General features: G+C 50.7%; 1 protein-coding gene and 1 pseudogene across 1 annotated transcript in view; both read left to right on the top strand.

Moving 5' to 3' along the window:
• LOC149325803 (uncharacterized) overlaps window positions 1-13,556 on the top strand; it is a 128,081-nt gene extending 114,525 nt beyond the window's left edge. The window contains exons 8-9 of the mRNA XM_089562749.1: window positions 9,410-9,593; window positions 12,609-13,556. Of these exons, the coding sequence (XP_089418875.1) occupies window positions 9,410-9,593; window positions 12,609-12,658 (234 nt within the window). The 3' untranslated portion in view covers window positions 12,659-13,556. The remainder of the gene's footprint in view (window positions 1-9,409; window positions 9,594-12,608) is intronic.
• Window positions 13,557-15,476: 1,920 nt separating this feature from the next.
• On the top strand, window positions 15,477-19,317 carry LOC149325802 (uncharacterized; annotated as a pseudogene).
• Window positions 19,318-25,458: the final 6,141 nt, after the last annotated feature.

The raw sequence follows: 25,458 nt of genomic DNA, 5'->3' as shown, positions 1-25,458 counted from the left end.
TAGCTCACGAAGAACAGCATGACCAGCCCGCGCTACGGGCTGCCGGACCTAATGATGTTGGCTGATGTATGCGGCGAAGCACGGGAGATCTCGAGCATCGTTTCCGTGGCCACATCTAAACCGACCGCGGATGCGGTAGCGCAAGGTCCGTCGGGCGCTATGCATGAAGCCGCAGGCGCGTCTGGCGTCCGAGATATTGCGCCAGGAGTTCCTGGTGAATACTCCGAGCTGGAGCAGCCAGATGGCTGTGGCTACAGGAGTTCCGTTCTGCTGAACGTGTCCCCAGGCGCTCCCGCAGATGCGGGTCGCGCAACTGGTTACGCGCCGGGAGATCCCGGCCAGCAAGGAATGCCAAAGTCAGGTGTCAGTGGCTTCCAAACGCTCCGCTACGTCTCAGGCGCGTCCGCAGATGCGGTTCGCAAACCGAGTTTCCACCCAGGAGATCCTGGACTGCTCGTAGAGCCATTGTCAGTTGGCGTCGGCTACTCGCTCTTTTCAACTCCTGCGCACGCATTCACACCAGGTGGTCTAACTGCGTCGACGCCCGCAGATGCGGGCAGCGCTCCCCGCCAGATGGCAGAGGGTGACGCAGCGCACATTGCTCCGGGAGGTCCCGAGCACCACTACAAGCCACCGCCAGTTGGCGAAGGCAACCCTTACCCCGCCTCAGACAAAAGCTGGCCAGTTGGCCCCGCTCTAACTACGCCCGCAAATGTGGGACGCGTACCCAGCCAGGTGGCTGAAGAGCGCGCAGTGTGTCCGGCGGAAGGAGAGAACATCGCAAACGTCCTCGCAAACGCTTTGCAGCAGATGTTGCAATTAGCGCGCTCGCCCGGCCCTCGGATCGGAGTGCCAATACCGAATTACACTGCTACAGCGACAAGCAAAGTGCGAATGACTTTCTGCTGGCCCTGCGCCGGTACGAGCTAGCGAGTGACCTGAGCGAGAGCGAGATTCTGAGACGAGCTCTCCCCGTCGCACTCGTTGATCAAGCCGCCCGGTGGTACCAGAGGGTTGGCCACACAGCAGGCAACATGGCTGATTTTCGACGCTTGTTCAGGGAGGAGTTCCTTCAATACGATTACAAGCTGCGTATGCGACGAGAGCTTGAACTGCGGACACAGGCCCCGGATGAATCGCTTGTCGAGTTCGTACGAGCGATGCAAGAGCTGTATGAATATGCAGACCCAGGAGCTGCGAGTTCGGAGCGAGTGCAACGTGTCATCCGGCAGAGCCATCCGATATTTTCCCTCTACTTGAGGGGCTGCAGATGCAGCGATTTGAACGAGCTTGCCATTGAAGCGCGCCGAGTCCAAGCTCAAATTTCAGCGGCCCGTAAATACCGGCCCCCACCGCCGGCTGAGGAGTGCCTCGAGCCTAGGTGTGCCTGGAGCGGCGTTGCAGCGGTAAGGGGTGAGATCACTCCCATGGCAGGTGCGTTCACGAACGAGCGGATGCCGTTCGCAATATCGGATCGTGCTCTGAATCCCTACAGGTACGGGCTGCGGAGTGCTGATACACAACCCCCGGAGATCTGCGGGGTACCGCGACAAAAGCCCACACCTGCTCAGAAAGCACCCACGGAGATCCGTGTACGGCTGGATGGCCGAGGTGCCACTGAGACCCCCCGAGCGTCGCAGCGAGAAGCATGGAGATCTGTGCGCTGCTTTAATTGTGGCCAGAGTGGTCACATAGCCAGAAACTGCCCCTCGAGATCGGGAAACGAGGCAGGCCGCCGGTAGCAGCACCGGCGGAGGCTACCAACGCTCGGGAGCCCATCCCCGTCACGTCCGCATTCAAAGTTGGAGAACCAACTAACACGCCTGCTCCTTTCATGGACCTCGCAGTTGCGGGGAGAACCTTTAAGGCGTTGCTGGACACGGGGGCAAGCATCTCGCTAATAGGAGACGAGGTCGTTTCCCAGCTCCGGCGGAGATCCGTTCGGTTGCGACAGCGAAGGACGCCACTCCAGCTAGCTAGCGCAGAAGTGTGGTCCTGTGGTGACGTTCGCCTCGCAGTGCGCTGGGATCAGCGTGTGCGCAGAATGCGTTTCGTTCACCTGCCTGGTCTCATAGTGCCAGTTATTCTAGGCCGAGAGTTCTTGGCGAAAACTGGACTGGTTGTAGACATCGCCCGTGGCGGATATCGGGAGAGCCCGTGCGCCCCACTGAGGCCCTTTGTCGACCCGCCGACTGCAACGAGATCGTTGTCAGAACGCACGGCCGACACGCCCGCGGAGGAGCGAAATACCTCCCACGAGCAAAGCCCGCACCGCCAAATGCCGGGATCGGCAGTAGCAGCCCGCTTCAATGCTCCCTCTCCGAGATCGGAGAAGGGCAGGCAGGCTGTACCGACAGATGTCGGCGAGCTAAGAGACAGCGGGTTTCCCCGTCCAATGTCGAGATCGGCAGCGGCGGCATGTCAGCACGGGTTTCCTCCGAGATCGGGGGAAAAGGCACAACTTACTGGCAGATGCCGGTGCGCTGACACAGCTCGAACGTGACCGCCTCTTGTCGTTGTTGGATGACTTTGACGAGATATTCACGGACCAGCCGGGATGCACTAGTTTGGTGCAGCACCGCATAGATACGAGTGACGCGCTGCCCTGGAAATGTAACCCAAGGCCCGTCAGTGCTGCAAGACGGCAAGCTATCGACGAGGCGCTCCAGGAGTTGCTCGATGCTGGTCTCATATGCCGCTCTTCCAGTCCCTGGGGGTTCCCAGTGGTTCTTGTGCCGAAGAAAGATCGCACGTGGCGCTTGTGCGTTGACTATCGGCGGCTGAATGCGGTCACAAAGAAAGATGCGTACCCCTTCCCGAGAATAGACGAGATCGTCTCAAATCTCGGCGGCGCTAAGTTCTTCTCGATTCTTGACGCAAGTAAGGGGTACCTGCAGGTCGAAATGCGACCGGGCGATGAGTGCAAAACGGCCTTCACGTATCACAGAGGTCTGTTTCACTTCACGAGAATGCCTTTCGGTTTGTCCGGAGCTCCGAGCACATTCCAAAGGCTGATGGACCGTGTACTCGGAGACGCCAGATGGCATCACGCTCTCGCATACCTGGACGATGTGATCGTCTACTCTCAAACTTTCGAGGAGCACCTCGATCACCTGAGAGATGTCCTGGGAAATCTCAGGGCGGCTGGCATCACGCTCAATCCCGCAAAGGTGCAAATCTGCCAGGCTCAGGTGAGCTTGCTTGGATATCGAGTAAAACGGGGACAGGTGTCTCCTGATCCAGAGAAGCTTCGGGGGATCCTGGAGTTTCCTGCGCCTAAAGATGTGAGCGGTGTTCGCCGTTATCTTGGCATGGTGGGATACTATCGCCATTTCATTCCTAACTGTGTGCGACTGCAAGCGCCCTTGGCAAGATTGCTAAGAAAGTCTTCTCCGTGGATATGGGGAGACGAGCAGGAAAAGAGCTTTCATCAGCTCTCGCACGCTATCGTTGAGACGGCGGCTTTGAAGCTGCCCGACCTGAACCGCCCATTTGTTATCCAGACAGATGCCTGTGATATCGGGGTGGGAGCAGTACTCCTTCAGATGGAGGGGCATGAACTCCTACCTGTGGCATTTGCGAGCCGCGCCCTGACGCCGGCAGAACGCAATTACTCAGCGACAGAAAAGGAATGCCTGGCCATCATCTACGCACTTCGAAGGTTCGAGATGTACGTAGAGGGAACAAAGTTCACGGTCGAGACCGACCATATGTCCTTAACCTGGCTGAAACGCCTGCGTGAGCCCAGCGGGAGGCTTGCGCGATGGGCCCTGACACTGCAACGCTTCGAGTTCGAAGTGCGTTACCGCAAAGGCACTGCAAATGTAGTCGCCGATGCGCTGTCACGGGCGCCGGTCACTGACACCCAACCGGCCGGCCAGGACGAGGAGGAGGCAGAGTGGCAGCTGTCTCCCCCTCTGCGGAAGGAGCTCGTTGCGGGGAGTGCCCCGTTTTCGAAGCCCCGAGAGCAGGTGCACCTCGTTGGAGCGGGGATCCCTCTCGAGGTTGCGTTCAGCAGAGAAGAGCTTGTCAGGGCTCTGCAGGAAGACTCATTCTGTCAGGAGTTGATCAATAGTCTTAGTGAAGAGACAGACACTCCGACGAGTCAGGCCTAATTGCACGGTGAAGCCACTGGTAGTGTGGTTGGCGCTAACTCTAGTGTCGCTGGTATTGCGGCGAGTGAGTTGGAGAACTTCCTGCTGGACCGTGATGGAGCTTTGCTAAAATACGTGCCAGGCAAAGAGGCCTCGGATGAGAGTTTCAAAGCCGTTATTCCGCGCAAACTGCGGCGCGCCGCTATGCGGCACTATCACGACGCAGACGGTCACGGGAGCGCTCCAAAGACATGGCAGAAGCTTTGTCGGTTTGCTACCTGGCCGGGAATGAAGGCTGACGTATGTAGATATGTACGAACATGCCACGTCTGCCAAGAGAGAAAGCCTAGAGGTGGAAAGCCACCTGGCTTACTCCAACCCATCCTAAGCACCAAGCTCTGGGAGATCCTGGCGTGCGATTTGATGGGGCCGCTGCCGCGCAGCAAACGAGGGTACAAATACGTGCTGGTAGTCACGTGTCGCTTCAGTGGGATCGCTGAATTTTACCCGCTGCGAAAAGCGACTGCCCGGGAGATCCTGGCAAAGCTGTGTGAAGTGTTTTGCCGCTACGGCTTCCCAAAGCGGCTGATCACTGACAATGCCACGTATTTCACATCGAAAGTTTTCCGTGATACGTGTGCAGCAATGGGTGTCCGGCAGCAGAAAACCACGTGCTACCATCCCCAGTCCAATGTGAGCGAGCGCCGAAATCGAGACATCAAGCCGCTCCTGGGCGCATATGCGAGATCGCATAATGATTGGGACGAGCACTTGGACGCCATCTCGTTCGCTCTGCGCACGAGCACAAATCGCTCGACCGGCTTCACGCCGGCTTTTCTCATGTTTGGCAGAGAGCTGAACACGCCTATGGACACAATTCTCATGGAAGGGTCGGAGAGTGTCCGCGAAGTCACAGCAGATGTTGACGACTACGCAAGGCGATTGCGCGAGCGTTTGGCAAATGCCATTAAGGAGGCGGACCGCAGCCGCGCGAAGGCCAGGGCAAGTCAAAAGGCCACTTATGATCGCGCACACAGAGACGTGGACTTTCAGAAGGGAGACCTCGTTCTCAAGCGCAATCACGCACTCAGCGATGCAGCCGCAGGTTTCGCGGCCAGTCTAGCGCCCAAATGGGTGGGACCCTTCCTGATCGCTGAGAAGCTTTCGCGGCTGAACTACCGGCTGAAAGACCCGAGATCGGGCCGAATCAGCGGACCCATTCACGTGGGAGAGCTGAAACAGTACTTCCAGAGGGAGGTCGCTGTGGAAGCAGAAACGCCACCCGCGCAAGATTGTGCAGAGGCGAGCGAAGCCCAGAGAGATCTCTACAGGCATCGCTATAATACCCGAAGCCAGCGAGCTCGCTGGGGCAACGGGAGAACGCCGAAAACGTGAGATCACGCACACGGCGGCGTCGGTTGGCCAAAACAGCTCGAGATCGAGCAAACGGCGAAGGAACGCCAGACGCGCGAGATCGCGCACGGTGGGCCTAATGCAAGGAGGTCCTTGCCCCCGACGTCACAATATCCGAACTCGGCGAGATCGCCGAATGTGACCCATGCCGACCACGGCGAAGGAACGCCAGACGCGCGAGATCGCGCACGGTGGACCTAATGCAAGGAGATCCTTGCCCCCGATGTCACAATATCCGAACTGGGCGAGATCGCCGAATGTGACCCATGCCGACCACGGCAAAGCCTGGTGCGAGAGGTCTCGTGCCCACCCTGCCTGTGTGGATACACAAGCCGGGGTAGTTCCTGTACCCGGAGCACTGCAAGACGCCCGCTCGGAGGAACCGAGCCCCCCTCCGGCTGCCCTGATTTACGGCCCTGGCTTCAGCGACGGCCACGGAGAGCGGCGCGCGGCCGGGGAGCGAGCCTCGCCCCCACTCGCACGGGGCATCGGCGGTGGTTCCGGAACAGCGCGGGGCGCGCTGACGATGGGCGGCCTGAATGCGGAGCAGGCCGGCTTCCGCGGGCGCCATCCTGGTCTGGCGCGCGCCCCAGGCGCAGAGCTACCATCCCGGGGCCCAGTCTCCGGAAAGGCGGCATGGACCTGCTGATCCGCCGAGTTCGCTTCAGCGGGTGGAGGTCACTATTGAGAGAGGGAGGGTGTGGGGATCCATGTTGCCCCTCGCCCGCCGGATGCACCCTTCTCTCTCTCGTGGCCTACCGCGGCTCTTCCTCTGGCGGCCCCCGACTAGGCGCAGCGGCGGAGGGAGCGGAGGGGAGGCGCCCGCGACTACGCGTCGTCACGTGGGCAGCCCTCCTTGCCCACCGCTCGCGGTTTCGGCGGCCGCACGGGCCGCGCCCACGGGACACAGTCTGATGGAGAGTTGACAGCGAGCCTTGAGAGAGAGCGGACGCGACACCAGCGGCTTCCCAGGTGACCTGAACTGCTCTGTGCCTGTCTCCCGTGCCTGTGTCCTGTGCCTGTTGCCTGCCGCTGCTGCCTGCGCGCGACCGAGGAAAGACATTGGGAGATATCAATTAAAGGTTTTGCCTGCGGGCTTATTCCTCGGAGGTGTTGTTCTTCGCGGCCACAGGTATGGTCGAGCTAGCGGAGTGGCGTTGGCCCTGAGTTCAGGGTACGAACCGTGCCAGTAACCCCACAAAATGCTGAGTGGTCATCTTGTACGCGTGTGCATACGACGATGCACTCTGCCACAATTAGCAAGCGCGATGGCAAGCCTGCCTGTTTGATTAATGCACGGAGGCTCACAGCCCAGAGGCACACAGGCTCACGGCTGCGCAAAACGCCGCACGGCCACAGGGGCGCCTAGAAACTGTCCGCGATGACGGCCAGCACCCTGTAGCCGCGAGCATCTCGCAACGCGCATCTGCAAAAGCTGCACAGCGCAGGAGCAGGAACTCCAGTGCTTCGACTGCACCGCAATCACATGAACGCACCGCCGAATGAATGTCCGTGGCGCCCGTCTTTCCCCGGGCGACACGCACGGCGCGCATTAAGAGCGATTTTCGCGAGCGATAAACGCCATACGCGGCGAACGGCCGCGTTGCCGCCGACGCGCGAGCACCCGCACGAACAAAATGAAGCGGCGCTTTCGCGCCGCGTTTTCCAGGTTGCCAGACCACATAACCACATAGCTCTGCCGAGGAAATAACAAGTTCCACCAAAGAGGTTCCACCGAGATGCGCGGAGAGCAGAGCCTTCAGTTCGCAAACCAAAAAAATAAAAATAACACGGGACTGCACGCTGATTGGTGGACGCCGGCAATGACGTCACTAGGCCTGCCGCGCTGGACGTTTTTTCTACTTTGTAATAAGGGAGTAATTACTCATTTGCATCCACCAAAGCGCAGCCATACGGCTACAAAGGAAAGCTATACAGCTTTCTCAGAAACTTCGTAGTTAAAGAAAAATTCGTCCTGGTCCGGGGTTCGAACCCGGGACCACCGCTTCACCGGAGCAGTCGCTCTACCAACTGCGCTAACCGGGACGGCAAGCTTATGGTAAGGCGAGAGCGAATTGATCGCAGTGGGTTCGAACCCGGGACCACCGCTTCACCGGAGCAGTTTCTCAGAAAGCTGTATAGCTTTCCTTTGTAGCCGTATGGCTGCGCTTGGGTGGATGCCAATGAGTAATTACTCCGTTATTACAAATTTACTCCACCTTGGGGGATTCCCCTAAACATTTGACCAACATTTTTTTCTACTTTGCGTAGAACCACGTGGCGGGGCGATTTCGTGATGGGTTATGCAGGGCACGCGTCAGAATGACGTGCTCGTCCCACCATCCGCGCGGAAATCGCGCCATCAGCGCGCGCCGACAGCGGAGATGCGTTCTCCTTGCACGATGAAAGGTCCGTCCGTTTTTGAAGCAGATGATCGTGGATCACTGCAAGGACGTCTTCCGGGGTGAGCGGAATGTCGCTAGGTGGAAGCTGATGTGCGGCGCGATGGCGACGCTGTCGACGTCATCGTTGCTAGCGATGCTGCAGCGACCGGACGCTTACTGCGCACGCACGAATACTGCATCCGTGCTCTGCGAGGCGCACAGTCTGGGACTAGCGGTTAGAGGGTGCGCCGATTGTGTTGCTAGCCGTTTTGGCATTTCTTTTCATCGCGGTACTAAGTTTGCTTCACAGTCACCAGATACCTCAAAGTCGTTAGCGTAGCACGCCGTATCCTTATTTTAGCGTGCGCTTTAGAAGCTCACTCAACTACGCAAGGACAATATCTCAAGAAGCATGTAACAGGGATAATTGGCATGCCCGACCCTTGCTCAGTCCAGGAAGATAGGTTGATGGAGGCGAGGTCCCGTTCATGGTCCACAACCGCCTCGCGAGATGGTGCATATCCTGTCGAAATGCTTCGTTGGTTCTTAAATCCAACAAATGCAAAGATTATATTCTTCAGATGCCCTTAACTAGACGCCAGTCATACGGCGAGGCGCAGTGTTCGTCACGTACAAAGCTTGCAACGCTTTAGCCGTATCGCCAGAGAAATTTGGAGCGAATTCTTCGACTTGGAAACCGGCCACGGCGTTATGGGGAGCAGACGACTCCACCCTCGCAGCCTACTCCTGTGACATTGATCATGTAGAATGCTTAAAGACTTGAGCTTGCAGCGCACGCTAGCACCGCGAACGCCTTTGGAGCGACCCAGACGACGCGCGCCTCCATCGACCTAACGACGCAGAGAGCAGTGGGGGTGAGATGGAGTGCTAAAAGCGTCTCCCTGCTTTGGTGCAGCGGCGCGCCTTAGTTCTGGCGGCCGCCGCATGCCATCGCCTCTGTACCAATCAGGTGCCCCTCGCTGCCACGGACAGAGATTGCGTTCAAAGGTGGGAACGGCAACTTCGGACAGGACCTAAGGAAGTCTGCTGATGACACAAGCGCTACTGGGAACTGCGCAGTTCATAGACAATGCACTCCGCCGCCACCAAATCCGTGCCTGGACGGGTCGTTCCTACTAGAGAAAAATTAACGTAATGTAAATGCACGTGCAGCAGTTCACACTGAAAACACAGTCATTAAGAGACAATAAGAGAAAATAACCAAAGAGCAATATTCTAATGGTCTCAGAAAGGATCATAACCTGGTTGTGAGAAAAAATATCTTGAACTAAATTTGCCGTTAAGCGCTTGCTTACTAGAGTCAAATCGCGCTTCCCCTTCTTAAACATGCGTGACTAATTGGCGCGCTGCTATGCCCTACTGAAATATTGGTGCCGTCACAAAGCTGGAACTCTTTTCGTGCGTCTCCGGTGTAAGATTTCGCCTTCGCCTTCGTTTGACATTCCCGGATAGTGCTACATTCTGCAGTGGGGTTGTCTCCTCCTCTTCGACTTGCAGCGTCCCCATCGGCGTGCGGTGGACCTGGATGCTGCCTCGGCGGCATCTGCGGCTTCAGACGTGAGGACGACTCCGGAGCCCGAGGTTGCGAGAGCCCGGGTGATTTCCATCGCTCCGCAGGTGCAGCTCCTCCAGTGGGAGCGAACTGGAACATCGTCTGCCACGTCTGGAGAGCTGCACTCGAGTGAGTCAGTGGCGCGCTGGAAGAGCAGAGCCGCACCTAGCATGGCACATACGGGGCAGACTATTTATTGTCCGAGAGATCCGGGCTGACAGAGAACAGAAACGTGAACACGATACGAGGTTACCTTTCTGCATGCTGCGGTTGGTTTTTAACCTTGTCAACTGGCACTTGTTATCCATATATCATTCCAGATTTTGGACATCATTATTATTCCCTTTTAAATATTAACTGCACTTAGTAAAACACGTTGCGGGGCTACTTGGTTATGCATTTTCGTTCGTTCAAATTTAAGCAGCGCTAACTTTTAGGACGAATACACAGAGGAGGACATGACAGGACGGGTGCTGACTCCAACTATATTTATTGAACACGTTTTTCGTAGAACATACAAGAAAAGACGACCGTGAGCGCATGCGCATCTGCGACAGACCACTGAAGGAAAGGCCAAGAAAACGGAACGGGGGGCAAGAGTAAAGTGAGGTGGCTTTTTTTTTCTCTCAAAGATGACAGCAAAGTTAGATTAAGGTGAGCGGAACGCATTTCGTCCCTTATTTTCAAGCAATCTGAATTCGCTGGCATGCAAGAAGACAGAAGTGGTGCTGACACACATCTCTTGCCTTGATGAAAAATGCTTCGGATAATTGCCGACCTAATCGATCTTTGCTCCTGGTTAGAATTTTGATTTTGTCAAGCCGTGGCTCACAGTTCTGATCGCTTAGGTTTTTGCAAGAACGGCAATGGACGGGTGTCTGATGCGTTTCCCAAACTTCGTTCATGTTCCCTGGCACGTTCGTTAACACAACGCCCTGTCTGGCCAACGTACACTTTGCCACAAAAAAGGGGGTTCTCATAAACCACACCCGTGGCACACCGGACAAAGGGCTTGGCGTGTTTTTTTTCCACAGCCGGATGTTGCAGGGCCACTACTGCTGACTTTAAAGAAAAGATTTTAAAGAAAAGTGACCAAGGCCGGTATGAGGAAATTGCGATGAATATTTTAGAACAATTTGTACAACATGGAAAAGGGCTCTCTTTTACGTACGAGTTACCTGTGCTTAACCGCCTCCAGTTTTTGGATCTGAACATCATGCTCGGAGAAAAGTGTGTATGCTGGTGCTACCGCCCTAGAGCCAAGAAAGATTTTTTGCCTTTTGATTCGGCCCAGTCAAAAACAGTTAAGAGGGCTATTGCGACCCTTTCTCTAGAATCCGCACTTGTTAAGTCGTGCCCTCACATGATGCAAGAGAGCTTTCGGGGCGAGGTAGAAAGACTGCGAAAAGCAGGGTTCCCTGATCACGTGTTGACAGCTGTGACCGAGGCACTCCTACAGAAATTAAAGGGAAGGCAGAAAAAGACACGCAGAGAAGAAAGACCCGGGAACGCCCAACCAGTGGTTATGCCATACATCCACAAGGTGTCCCATAACCTAAAAAGGGTGGGCAACAAGTACGGCGTTCTGGTGCTGTTCTCTGCGCCTTGTAAACTGGCCAAGATGTGCCCTAATGTCAGCAGTAGTGGCCCTGCAACATCAGGCTGTGGAAAAAAACACGCCAAGCCCTTTGTCCGGTGTGCCACGGTTGTGGTCTATGAGATCCCCCTTTCTTATGGCAAAGTGTACGTTGGCCAGACAGGGCGTTGTGATAACGAACGTGCCAGGGAACATGAACGAAGTTTGGGAAACGCATCAGACTAATGCCTGAATCTACCCGCCCATTGCCGTTCTTGCAAGGACCTAAACGATCAGAGCTGTGAGCCACGGCTTGACAAAATCAAAATTCTAACCAGGAGCAAAGGTAGATTAGCTCGGGAATTATCCGAAGCATTTTTGATCAAGGCAAGAGGCGACATGTGTGTCAGCACCACTTTTGTCTCCCTGCATGCCAGCGAATTCAGATTGCTTGGAAATAAGGGACGAAATGCGTTCCGCTCACCTTAATCTAACTTTGCTGTCATCTTTGAGAAAAAAAAAAGCCACTTCATTTTACTCTTGCCCCCCGTCCCGTTTTCTTGGCCTTTCCTTTTGTGGTCTGTCGCAGATGCGCATGCGCTCACGGTCGTCTTTTCTTATATGTTCTACGAAAAACGTGTTCAATAAACATAGTTGGAGTCAGCGCCCTTCCTGTCATGTCTGTCTGTGTATTCGTCCTAAAAGTTAGCGCTACTTAAATTTGAACGAAACAAAATTATTAACTGCAGTTTGTTAGTTTAATAGTATTTTGTATTGATTTTTATAAGCTAGGGATAATGCATGCGCTTAAAGAGTATTGCACACGTCACAAAAATAATTAACCGATTGCAATTATAATTGCGTCATTTGAAATTTAATTTATTTTAGTGATCAGTTACGGTCCCCAAAATCAAATGAACGACGACGAAAAAGAAACCAATAAATTTACGTTATTTCCAATCCCACTTTTATTGCCATGCGACAAATATACACACACCCCAATGAACCGCTGCTTTTTCCTCTCATCTGTTGTGTTTTCCAATTAATACGCCTTTAATCTTCACGAGCACTCATTTTTTTTTTTCAAACTTGCGCCCAGGTTTTTTCCACATTTCTTTGCGAAAACAACAAAAGTGGCCCTGGAGACTGTCGGTCTACACGATGGGGGGGGGGGGGGGGGGAAGGGCGATGCTGTTACGCACGAACATGTTGCGCCCTAGCTGGCAGTTGGACGAAGCACCGGGCTTCGTTGTCCGCGCTCTGGAGGAACAAAGCAGTCTTAGTGACAGCGACAATCTGTTGGGCCGTCGTGAAGAAATGCGCCACCTCGTGCGCCAGATGTTGCGTTGGCAGTCAAGGCCTTTGGGAATCACTTCTGCACACCATCCATGCCATATCCTGCCCTGTCCCATTTAGTGGAACCACAACTGCATTGGTGAATATCTCGAGGCTTGAGGCTACTGTGCTCCTAGAAAACCAGAACCAGTAAGCTCCGCAGCTTAAGCAAGCGTGTTTCTCTAGATAATCGTTTTCGCAGTGTTCCAATATTGCATCCCATTCTAATGCAGGCAACTCCAGCTTCGAAGATGTAGAGGAAGTAGACAGGATCAGAGGGTGAGTCACACGAAAAGACGAGCGTAAGAAGGCGCTCTTGAGAGCGCGCATGAATCGCAAGTGCATGGTTTGGGGGAAATATGAGGGCAGACGGTCGAGCGACACCGGCAGTTTTGCCAATTAACCACGACAACTCTCTTATTACTGCTGTCTGGCTAGATTCCGATGGGGTGGAGTCCACCCCGCTTGCCAGAGAAATCAGGTTCGGACAAGCTGGCTGAGCAGTCCTTCTCAGCTTCTGACTGCAACTGCATGGGGGCATGAAGTGGACGGGAGAGCGGCAGCAGAACCCGCCGAAATTATTGGTTGCGGTTTCAAAAAAGCGTACAGCAAACTGTGATTGGTGGGAAAGAGTAACTAATAATGGAAGAACTTTAGAGATAACTTTCTTTAGTCTTAGAGGCTGAATGCGATCGTCGCTTTACTCACTGCAAAATGTGACGGCCAAGAGCTCGGAAATCATCTGCACGTAAAAACATTTCGCAGTGTGAAATATGTTACACCATCGAGATTACAAAACACGAGAAGCTACGCGCTTACAAAGGGACCCGGTGACAGCCAGCTCATTAGCACTGGTATCGAATTGTGGAATATCGTGTCCCAGTTCATTAGAATTTAGGTTAAGAAAATGCTGCGAATGCTGAGACTTTCCTGTTCCAGCTGTGGTGGGGGTGAATGAGACTAAGACCGTAAAGGCACTACTTTTTCTATCCTAGACAGCAGCTTTTGCCGATGCGAAAATGAAATAAAGATACCTACTATGACCAACACATAAGGAAAAAAAGGTGACAAATCTACAAAAGAAGTGCTGCACTCAGCCGTGCAGGGTTATATTCCCTTGACGACTGATATCCGGCGAAGTTAATTCGTTGAAAGGAGCAACAGTAAGAAAGAGATAAAGGGGTCGGGTTCATGAATGGTGTTTTGTTTTGCTTTTAGTTATTTTAATTTTTTTGGTATGTTCTTACTGCTAAGGGCATGTACAAACGAAGCCCTGCAACTAACAAGTAGTTAAAGTTCGCGCAAAGCGCAGCCTCTTTCGTCTCTGTCATTCCCCAGTTCATCTTAGTGAACCAAGCCTAGCGCACCTGATACATTTATGTCGGGTCGGAGCCATAGGTTCACTAACAAAACAAACTTTATACAGCAAAGATACGACAAAGGGGAATTCATAGTGACTCTAAGGAGCACATGAAAAGTAATTAACAATGTAATGCAACTCGTGAAAAGTAAACTTCGAGAGAGATTACAATATAAAGAAATTTTGCACCTAAAGTGCACTAACACAAGAGAGAGGCAAACCAACAAAATGCAGCTTGTTCACCGGGCACTGCGAGAGTCCGACGACCGGAGGATGCTGACGGAGCCGTCCCGCAGGCTGGCGCACACTGCCTGGCTGGTCCCTGGCTGGGCGAGTGGCGCTGACCCGGAAGCGCTATTTCGTTTGCTTGTAGATACAGAAGAGCGACACAGGATCGGCTGTGAGCACCAATACGTCATGTCCGGCGCTGTGTCGCGTATGTCAAGAAAACTTGTGGATATTGCGGATTGTTTTTACAACTTATGTTTCTTACATGATAAAAATATTTTCTAAGCAGTAGCTGTTGGAACACAGCCCTTGTTGTCATGAACAATGGTGGGACGCCACCGCGGGCGTCTGCTTGAAAATGGTGCAGCTTGGTTGCTTTCATCCTTGTCCACCACGGTCTTTTTACTTCGCAAGCTAGGCAGACACAAACGGTAAGTGGAGTTTTATTCAATACGCACGTTCTCTGTCCTGTGACCAGTGCGCCTTGAAGAATGCCTTTTAGCCAAGCACAGCAAGGGGCGCTGTCGTTGGTGTTACTGGATACGTTCGGCCGAGCAGTGTACGGCAGGTGCAGAAAAACAAGATACAATTGGGAGCGGCAACTACTGCCAAAGAAATAAATCGGACCTCGTCCCTCCTCAACACTATGCAGAGGCGCGCAAGTGCCAAAGGTGTTGTTTGGGCTGCACATACACGACAGTGATGATAGGTGTGACCTTCAAAACTCGGCGTGGCGGCGTATTCTTGGTGCGGTAGCGCGCAGAATGCGAAGGAAAATAAACCAAAAGCAGAAAAGTAAAAACGGGAGGGAACATTGCGGGTTTGTGCACTCGTCAATTTAACGAGTCCACTGCTGCCGCGCGTGACATTGCTATATCTTAGAAAAAGAGAGTAGAGTAGTTCATTATTCTCATAGCATCCTACCTCACGGACTTCAGGCAATATATGAAATGCATCATTGTTAAGCGCGCTACTTTACAACACAATCACACTAAAAAACACACAACGACGAAAGAAGCGCTTCGCGCTACGTCTTAGCGTGTGTTTTTTACTGTGATTGTGTTGTAAAGTAGCATCTTAACAATGATGCAAAACAAACTAGCCCCCGTTTTGGCACGGCTAGCATATGGAATGCGCGTATTAACTTGAAGAGCTGGAGTAATGTAGACACTCAAATGAGGGTATGCACGCTAATTCAGATAAAGTGCTTTTATAACGGGCCATGACTTCGCGTAATATTTCTCTCTGCAATAAAGCACTCGTTTCCATCAGCGCTTCAAACACGGCTTCAGAAAATGATTACAGAAGCAATTTTGAAGTATAACAGCTTACAAATGAGTAACGCCTCCTCCCCTACCAGTAACGGTTCGAAAGAATCTATGCAAAAAAAGCCATCTGAGGCAGTCATTATAGACTCCTGTAAGTGACATATTATGCAACCCAAAATGGGCCGTAGGCAAATCACTCATCTCATTGATCACTTCTGGCAGTTTTAGGTTTGCCAACTGGGCAGTTTTCGGTTCGTCACTACGACGCTCCCCTTGCATGCATTGTTTCCCAAAGAATTTTTTTTGTAAGTCTGATTGTGTTTACCTTCCTGCATTGGTATGCTTACTAGTATGTGTGTGTGCATAGTACTGCTAAAAGCAAGTTTTGCTCAGAAATATTGGGGCTACTTATTTGCTTCGTGCCAAGTCTGCATGCTTCTTAGGATTCAAGGTGCATGAAGGAAACAAAAATAACAATATCATTACTGTTTGTGCAGGTTCTTGCTGGATTCATTTGCATCGTCTTGGGTAATGCACCCGTTGCTGACACGGGCTTCGATCGTCGCCTGGTATCTACTGATGCTTTTCGCCGATCCCGTGCGGGAGGCGTGTTCTTTCCGAACTCCGATATGCTGGGGTGGCTTCACGTGGATTCTACCATCTGCGCACCTTCATCGAGCACAGTGACGTCATCCCCCCCTAAAGCCAGGCTCTTGCCTATAAAAGGAACGCCTTGGCCTTCCATCGGCAGTGGACACGACGACCTCGTCGTGACAATGTCAGCTAATGTGCCACTGTTTGTGTATGTTGGTGAACGAAAATATGTCCTCCGTAGCAATTACCTTTTTTTATCGTGTTGCCGGGCCCGCGCACATTGATCATTTGCATGAATTATTGTGTATCAATGGAAGGCCTGTTGCTTAAGCTGTCAGGTGCTGTGGAGGAAAATTCTGGTCCTCGGATGGCGGAAAAGATTAAGCAAGTCATGGTTTAGTTGGTTTATGGGGTTTAACGTCCCAAAGCGACTAAGGCTATGAGAGACACCGTAGTGAAGGGCTCCGGCAATTTCGACCACCTGGGGTTCTTTAACGTGCACTGACATCGCACAGTACACGGGCCTCTAGAATTTCTCCTCCTAAGAAATTCTAGCCGCCGCGGCCGGGATCGAACCCGCGTCTTTTGGGTTAGCAGTCGAGCACCATAACCACTAAGCCACCGCGGCGGCTAAGCAAGTCATGGAAACACACTGAAATCCTCGCCAAATTAAAGAAAATTCAGGAAAATCAAACCTCTTTCGAAGCACGAATGCTTGACGTCCAGTCCACGCTGTCTGCTATTGAACAAAAGCTAAAAAACTTTGATGAGTCTAGAGAAAGGCTTTCTAAACTAGAGACATTTGCTGAAAGATCTGTCATAGAAATGGCTACTGTTTCCCGAAAACTTGATGAATTAGAGAATCGCTCGCGACGCAATAACCTAATCATACGGGGTGTGAAAGAAGAGTCAGGGAGCGTAGAGGTCTTATTTGAAAAAAAGTAAATGAGGATATTTTTGAAGCAAAACATAAACAAAGTGTCGACTTTACTTAACGCAATCATCGACTTTGAAAGATAAAAGATGGTACTGATCATCCAATTATTGCTAAATTTACCGACCTTAGGGACAAGATGAGAATCTTGAATAATTGTTTCAACCGGAAGGGCACTGAGTATAGTGTAAGTGAAGATTTCTCTAAGCGATTTATTCAAATAAGGAAAAATCTGTGGAACTCATGTGCGAATGAACGAAAGAACGGTGCGAAAGAAAAGTAAATTTTTGATAAGTTAAAAGTCAATAATACCCTTTACTATTGGAAGGAGGAAGCCAAGCAGCGGTTTAAATGCCGGGATGCTCCTAGCAATGAGTGACTAAACGACCATAAAGCTCATTGCTTCAAGATTATAAATGTGAACACCCGAAGCATGCTTAACAAGGTAGATGTGATAGAAAGTATGTCTTGAACATGATCCTGGTATCGTAATAATCACCGACATTTGGCTACACAAAGATATCGGAGACTGGGAAGTACTGACCCGGCTGCTCAATAGTAAGAAAAAACCGTGAAAAGAGAGGGGGTGGCGTTGTGATAATGATAGAGAGCAACATAGTGTTTTCTGTCATGGGAGGGTTTGGAGATTTAGAAACTGCATGGATCAAAATCAGGTAATTTTCGCAATGTCTTAGCTGGTGCCTTCTACCGAGCTCCAAACTCACCTATTCATGTGCTTGCTATATTGAAAAAATTATTGGACCCCAAAATTCACTACGGTGACAATATTTTGTTCCTTGGTGATTTTAATCTGCCTGTAATTAATTGGTTGTCTCTTTCTCCTGGCATTACTGATGTTGCTACCTGTGAACAAGTGGTTGAACCCGCATATTGCTATGCTTTGAACCAGATTGTCGACCAGAGCACAAGAGTATGTTCAACAACGTCTTCGATATTAGATCTGGTCTTCTTGTCATCCGGTTTACAAGAGTTTTCTCACAGTTGTGATGTTCAAGAAGGTTTGCCTGACCATAAGGTGGCGGTTGTGTCTTTCAACGTGATTCCTGATATCTTTCATAAACATTGTAGAAGAATTGTTTTGAAATTTGCTGCTGCTGACGATGTCGGAGTATTAGACTACTTTGAAAACTGTTTAATGAATTCATGAGCTTCTATCAAGGCGGAGCTAGAACCGATGAGTTTTGGGGGTTCATTGCAAATATGATAGCGCATGAAATGAAGATGTTTATTCCTAAAGCCATGAAAACAACAAGATTAAAGAATCCTTGGATTAATATGGATATCATTCACAAAAAAGACAGCTAAAACGTAGGCGTTAAAGATGATCCGACCATCCAAGTCCTGTACTGAAAAACTCTATACATCTTATGAGCCAAGAATTTAAACACCTCATCAAAGAAAGTGAAAACAAATTCTACAGTCTGACTCTCACAAAGTTTTTAACCGAGGCACCTAGCAAGTTTTGGAGATTTGTAAATCGCTCAGGCAAAATTAAGCAGGCAAACGATGAAGGGAGCGTAGAGCTGGCTGAGAGATTTAATTCACTTTTTGCATCGATTTTGACACGTCATGATGGCGAATCGCCGTGTTTTCAGCCTCCGGATAGTCCTCCTATATCAGATCTAGAGAGCAGTGAGGAAGGGGTCCTGAATTTGCTTTTGAATATAGACACCAAAAAGAGTCCATGCCCAGATGGAGTCCCGAATGAATTTTTATGTATATATGCAAAGTAGACCACCAAATTTCCAGCCAAAATTCCTCGATCATCTGTGGACAGTGGTTGTGTTCCTGTTGCTTGGAAAAATTCGAAAATAGTGTCTGAGCATAAAAGCGGTCCTACTTCTGACATTGAGAAGTACAGACCGATTTCAATCATTAGTACTTGCTCCAAGATGAACATATTATCTACAAAAATTTATTAACTTTCGTTGACTGTAATAACTTGTTATTGGCTAATCAGCATGGCTTTCGAAGGGACTTTCCACAAACACACAACTCACTGAAACTGTACACGACCTCTCCTTGTCAATTAATTCCCGCATGCTAAGCAGACATAGTATTTTTAGATTGTGCGAAAGCGTTTGATAGTCTCGCACCCTAAACTATTACTTCAAATCAGCTGTATATTTAAAAAATAAACGATAACTAAGTGGTCTACGTCCTATCTTTCCTATCGAGCACAGTATGTTCAAGTTCATGCTTATAAATCCAGCATTAGTCCAGTAGACACCGGCGTTCCGCAGGGCAGCGTCCTGGGCCCTGTCCTGTTTTTGATTTTCATCAATGACTTGCCTAACGAACTGAGCGTACCGGTCAGATTGTGTGCAGATGACTGTATCATTTATAAACAAATAAGTACTCTGGGAAATCACGTTGAACTAAATCTAAATTGGAAAAAAATCAGCCAATGGTGCAAGAGGTGGCGGATGGTATTAAATCGAAACAAAACAAAAATTAACACTTACTTCTGTCTTAGGTTCGAATTCACACATAGATAATACATGTTCCAAGGCCTCAAAAGCAATGTGGAGTCGCCTAGTGCAACCCCTTCAATAAAATGTCTGGTTTTTAAGAGCTTGAGAAGACCCATCTTCAAATACGGAAATATTATGCGAAACATACTAAAATAGCCCAACCCAGCTCCTCGAGCGCGGCGGTGTCGTTACCATTGACCTTTCGTGGCCTCCATGTCATACCACGTGATGCGTGACGTCACAGCAGATGAAAAACGGTGACCCAACTCGCGCCGTCGCGCGAGGCGTCGTGACCAAGGATGACCACGTGGTGCGTGACGTCACAGCAGATGAGAAACGGGGGCCCAGCTCGCGCCGTCGCGCGAGGCGTCGCTACCAAGGAGGACCACGTGATGCGTGACGTAACGACATAGAAGAAACGGGGCCCCAGCTCGCGCCGTCGCGCAAGGCGTCGCGACCAATGTGTTTCCTGCTTCTGCCGCTAGGTGCGCTGTAGTGAACACGTGATGCTGGAGCGGCGGTATACAAGGGGGTGCGCCTGCCTCTGCTAGGCGTGTATCTGTTCTCGCTTCGGCGAGCGCGGCTTCGGCCGCTTATCTGTTCTTTGAGCAGCGTCCGCTCCGGCGGACGCAGTTGTTGCTGCGACGCGCGTCTTTCCTTTCCTCTCTCTCCTTCCTCTGATCTTTTAACTCTCCTCTATCTGCACGTGGCAGCGGTGGTGGCTTGGCTCGAGCCAGTAGCAGGCCCGTGCAATTTCCTTTTCATCCTTCTCTCAGTCACAACAACAACAACAACTCTGCTAGGCGTACACGGGATAGAGATGCCTCCTGGAGACAGGGCTGCTCGTTGGAATGAGAAGCAAAAGTTGCGGCTTGCAACAGAGACTGATGAAGAGCGTGAAGAACGTCTAGCCAAGCGGCGTGCTCGATATGCAACTCGGCGACAATATGCTTCGCATCTGACTAGGCTTAACCTAAGCTAAGCCTCAGCCATTTTTTGTTTGGGGTCCCCACACTGCAATCAACTGCTCTAAGCTGTGAAAAATTCAGTGTCTCGGTGCTAGGCTTACATTTAAAAGGTCCCGACATTCTAATTCCCCAATGTCCTTGTGTAAACGTGCTGATTTGGAAGCTCTCGATTTTAGAACCAAATGTGACAGGCTCAAGTTTCTTTTCCAGATTATTAATCGCAGCTTCAAAACAAACCATTCAAAGTACTTTGAAATTAAAACTGGAGAAATATCACGCCATCGTGACAGCTTGTACATACCAATGCCCGCTGTCCGACATTATTGCTTTAAGTTTAGTTTTTTTCCCGAGAACTATTAAGGAACGGAATATGCTACCAAACTCTGTTGTCACCTCACAATCACTTAGCGAATTCTTAGATAAGCTGCACGATGTTTTATCGTCTACATGAAATATATGCCAGAGTTTTATTTTTGTATAAGTGGTGAACGCTTTTTGTACCGAATTTTGTGCCCGTCTCAATGTTTGTGTCATTGCTATTTTTTATACCTCTTTATCCACTCCTGTTATAGCCCGTGATCAGGGCTAACAGTATAAATAAATGAAATTAATGAAAATGTCATGATGTCCCTTTGTGGCAGGGTCACAACTTGGCTTACATGAGATGAGTTCTGTACTAGCAGGTGCAGCCCAAATAAAACACTGAGTATGGCTAACAGATATCTGGCCAGTGCCCTACAGCTGCACTAACATCCTAGCAGACCGCTCGCTACAAGAGGCTGCAGGGTCTCCATGCTGCCTACAAGCAATGAGGTCACTTAGTGCACTAAAAGAGTGCCATAATGCCGAGCCTACACGAGGATTACCTGCAACATAGGGCCAAACATTGCCTGGTTTATTATTTAGTTTTTAAATGCTTGCATTGTCAAAGTACAAAATTGTCCTTTATTTACAATGCATAACATGCATAGGGTTACCGCTCTGAAGGTGTGTTAATGAATATTTTAGTTTCTCTGGGCACATATGCTAAGCATCTGCTTGACTTCACTGAGCCTGCGAACTTGTAATTGTGCTGGCCTGGTTCAAATGCTCCTGCAGTGAAAAAAATATTGCTTAGTCAGCTGCATCCTTCTTTCGCTCCCATTTCAAAATAGCCTTGCCCTCTATTCTTGCAGACGCTGTTCCGGAATACGTGGTGCGTGGGGATGGTGAATGTGCTGTGGAGAATCCAGCAATCTCTGGATGAATGAAGTAAACATGTCATGGGTCCAGACTCAAGCATTTGATAAAATCACTTGGGAAAGGAATATTTATAGCACAATTTGAACAGTTCACTGGAAAAGGTACATTATTAGCCAACAGTAATGCATTATACTTGGTCTGGGGACCCATACCTACAGAAGCTGTCTTGATCATTTTATTGACCCTGGTATGGTAGCACCCAGGCTAGCAGTTAGCTACAATCCTGTTTTCGAAAAGCTCGGTAAGTGCATACTAAGTGCAGCGCATATTTGGATTTTCGAGGACACTGCTAACAGGCGAGAAAAGCATTCGACGCTCGAAATGAAACAACCATGCCCCTATTTGCACTTGGTCAGTTTATCCATTGCCCACTTTACCAGTTCTCAACTCGCTTCTGCGGAACCATTCAGTTCAAAGTATTATTCCGGCTCTCCAAGCACCTGAACCAATTCGTGCCACCAGCACCAATTTCCTTTCAGCACGTTATTTTCAGACTCAAATCACACTCCCTGCTAGTAGCACACTGTTTCAATATATGCCAGTCTTGACAGCATTTGGGTATTTTTATTAGGGACTGAGCCCAGGGGCAGATATATAAGCCACTCTTGGAGGGTGCGGTCCTATCTGAACCATGTCGGCGTGTTTCGTAAAGAAAAATGGGGTTCAGCATTGTTTTCGAACGTGAAATTTCTTGCTGGGAGTGGGGGGGAATAAATTCACCCCAGGGTGTGGCTCTGCATCTTCTTTGCATATGTGCCACGCAGGAAGGGTATACAGGCCAAGACATTCTTGGGCACCTGAGAAAGCCTTGGTAGTCCTCCAGAGCAAAGTGTGACGATTTGCTCAGCAACTTATGCATTTCAGCACTACTGTAAGATTGAAAGAGCATTACTTCTGTCCAAAATTGCGAACACATCTTGTAGCGTCGGAATCATTCTTGAAAGGTAGATGTTTGGCACTCGATCTTGTCTTTTTGGTTCAAAGAGCACATATATCTGATGGCACTCGACAGGCTTTCACAAGAGTAACAAACAACTTCAGTCGGAGTAACTTTTGGGAAATTTCATAACTGATACTCTACATGCACACAGGGATGTCATACACTGCAATATTCAATGTACTGACAAAAATTTTTTACACTTTTCAAAAAGGCACCCCTCAAGAAGAGGCTAGGCCAGGCATAACATTTACTTGCACATCGTTGAAACTGAGCATTTTCTTTCTGCTTGAAGCTGCTATATCACTGTGCAACACGAAACAATAAAGACTACGAAGCGGTCTTTAAACCCAAACATGAATACAAAAACCATATTGCCACGTATCATTGCAGTGTCCGCTCTCAAGGCCGAACTAAAGGGGTGTTATCATTTTTGTTTGTGATGCGAGAAGCGACAGGACTAATCTCGAATGATCACAGCCATGAAGAGCTGCATCTACATTTTTCTAGATTACTGTAGATGATCTTGACCTGTTATCTCGAAGTTTCCTTGCTGGCTTTAAATTGAGCGATGCCGCGAGCGGCGGGCATTCGTAGTTCGACGACTGACGGGCACGTTTGTTGCATACGCTGCCGCCGAGTGATTCAGTTCTTTTGTGGGCGCAAGTCAGCCCAAATAAAGAGCTTGTTTCCAAGTCTTGTTGGTGTCCTACTGACCGCTGGACTGCTGTTTCTACATCGTAACAATATTTAAATATTGTGAGCACTTTAGTTACCATCGTCGTCCTCGCCTTTCTGGCTGCGACTACATTCCTTTTCACCTGTAAATTCCCATCGTCATCGCTTGGGGCTGTTCGCTTGGAACACGTCTCTTACAGAGGGTTTGAATGATATCTTCCATGAAGTCTTCCCTTACACGTGATGGAGGTGCACCTTGGATTCCCTTATCCTCTTTCCCTTCTCCTCCCTGGAGCTGCGTTCCGGTCGCCGCATCTGTGCTCTCACCGTGATGTCTCAAGAGGAGAACGCCGACGGCCCAGGTTCCTCCCGCTCGCCCTCTGCTGTCTCTACAACTTGGACCATGACCAACCGTCATCGCGACCTTCAGGTGTTTGCTGGCCTCCGCGGCGACGACTGGCTTGACAAATACCGCTGGGACGACTTCTTTAACTCCTCAATGTGTCCTTGTATTTGGCTGACGTTGCACGCACATGGTTCTTGAATCATGAGACGGGTACTCCAGACTGGACAACTTTCAAGCAGCAGTTACGACAGATTTTTGGCTCTGCGGCTGTTCGCTCTGAAGTGGCCGAAAAGAAGCTCGCTGACTGCATCCAGCGCCCTAGCGAGTAGTACACTTCTTATACTAAGGATGTACTTGCTCTCTGCCGGAGTGTCAATACCACCATAACCGAGGCTGACCGTGTTCGCCACGTCCTGAAGGGTATCGACTCTATGGCGTTCAATGGCCTTGCCATCCAAAACCCTACGTCCGTCGATGCCATCATAGCGACCTGCCAGCGCCTCGATTAGCTGCAATCCATTCGTTTGCAACCTTACCCGGCTGCCTCCCTTTTGCCCACCGACTCCGACATGTGTGCCCTAATTCGTGCGCTCATTTGTGAAGAGCTTCTCACACACGGTTCTTCGTACCTCACCGAACCTGCGCCTCCTGCTCCGTCCTCTGCTGGTGCTGACCTTCGCAGCATTATTAAAAGAAGTTTTGGTGTCGATCGCTTGCTCTGCGGCACCAGACACCCCTGCTCCTCGTCCTACACCCACGTACGCTCAAGCCACTGCCATGCAATCTGCGTATGGCCGGCCTCCAATGCCACCGCCGCCACGTGACCATGTCACAGCTTTGGCACCTCCAACCTCAACGCCACCGTACTACTCGGCCTGGTACCCCAGCCGCCCAATTTATTGTTGCGGCTTAAGTGGCTATATTTCCCCCTTCTGCCGTCGGCGCCTTCAAAACGAAGGTCGCGGCTATGAAGCCTTTGAAAGCGCCTACACACTTAGTGGTACCTCTCATCAGCGGCGCTCCTTTCACTTACTCTTCCGGACGTTCTTCTTCACCTCTCTCCAGCTCTGTTTCGCCTCGTGGTTATCGACCAACCAGAGCTCGATCCTCTTCGCCGTACCGCCGCTCTTCCTCTCCGTTCCGACCGGCTTCCGGCGCGTGACCTTGGCTCGGAAAACTAGCTGGTGCAGTTTTTGGAGAGAAAGCTGCATGCTCCGGACACAGACAAATACCTCCGGAGCACCCGTCCAATATGGTTTTAGTGTGGGTTGAAGGTGTACGCCTAGGGGCTTTGATTGACATGGGCGCTACAGGTTCTGTTATTCATGCTGACTTAAGCTGTCCCTTTCGGAAAGCGAAAACCCCGTACGATGGGCCTCCCCTGCGTGGAGCTAACGACCTCATCATTCGCCCATCCTCTAAGTTCACTGTCCGGGCTTCTATTGACGGTTTCCGTCACCATGTACAATTTGCCGTGATGTCTCCTTCTGCTTACCTTATGATATTTGGCTGGGATTTCTTGTCTTCAGCCCGTGCTTTTATTTCTTGTCACTGCGTCGCCCACATAACATAGAGCGACCCATCATCTGAAGTCCGGGAGCCTTGTCATCGCCTCATTGCCGCTGCAGATTCGGTTTTACCCGCTGGGAGTCAAGATCTTGTCACGCTTAATTCTGATGCCATCGTTTATGGGGATCTCCTCACCGCGCCTTCTGATTGACACCTCATCAGGGTGGTGGTGGTGAAAACTTTTATTTTGTGAAAAAGAGTTTGGGAGCCACAGAGTGGCCCCGCTATATGGTCGGCGTCCCTAGTCCGGGACGCCGCATGACGAGGCCCCGTCTCTCGCCCGTTTCACCAGAGCCCTTTGAGACTCAAGCGAGGAGCAGGTGAGGAGGGCAGTCTCCCATGCCTCTCTGGAAGGGGTAGGGGAAGGGGGAAGGTGGGGATTTTGAGTACATGCCCACACCATCAGGGGACTTGCCTTGCCACCTAGCCTGGTTCGGTTTGAAAATGAATCAGCCGTCGTCGCT

Source organism: Amblyomma mixtum, chromosome 10, assembly GCF_055824585.1.
Source record: "Amblyomma mixtum isolate Tamu chromosome 10, ASM5582458v1, whole genome shotgun sequence".
In the NCBI taxonomy this organism is placed as follows: Eukaryota; Metazoa; Arthropoda; class Arachnida; order Ixodida; family Ixodidae; genus Amblyomma; species Amblyomma mixtum.
This window is presented reverse-complemented; position numbering and strand designations above follow the sequence as displayed.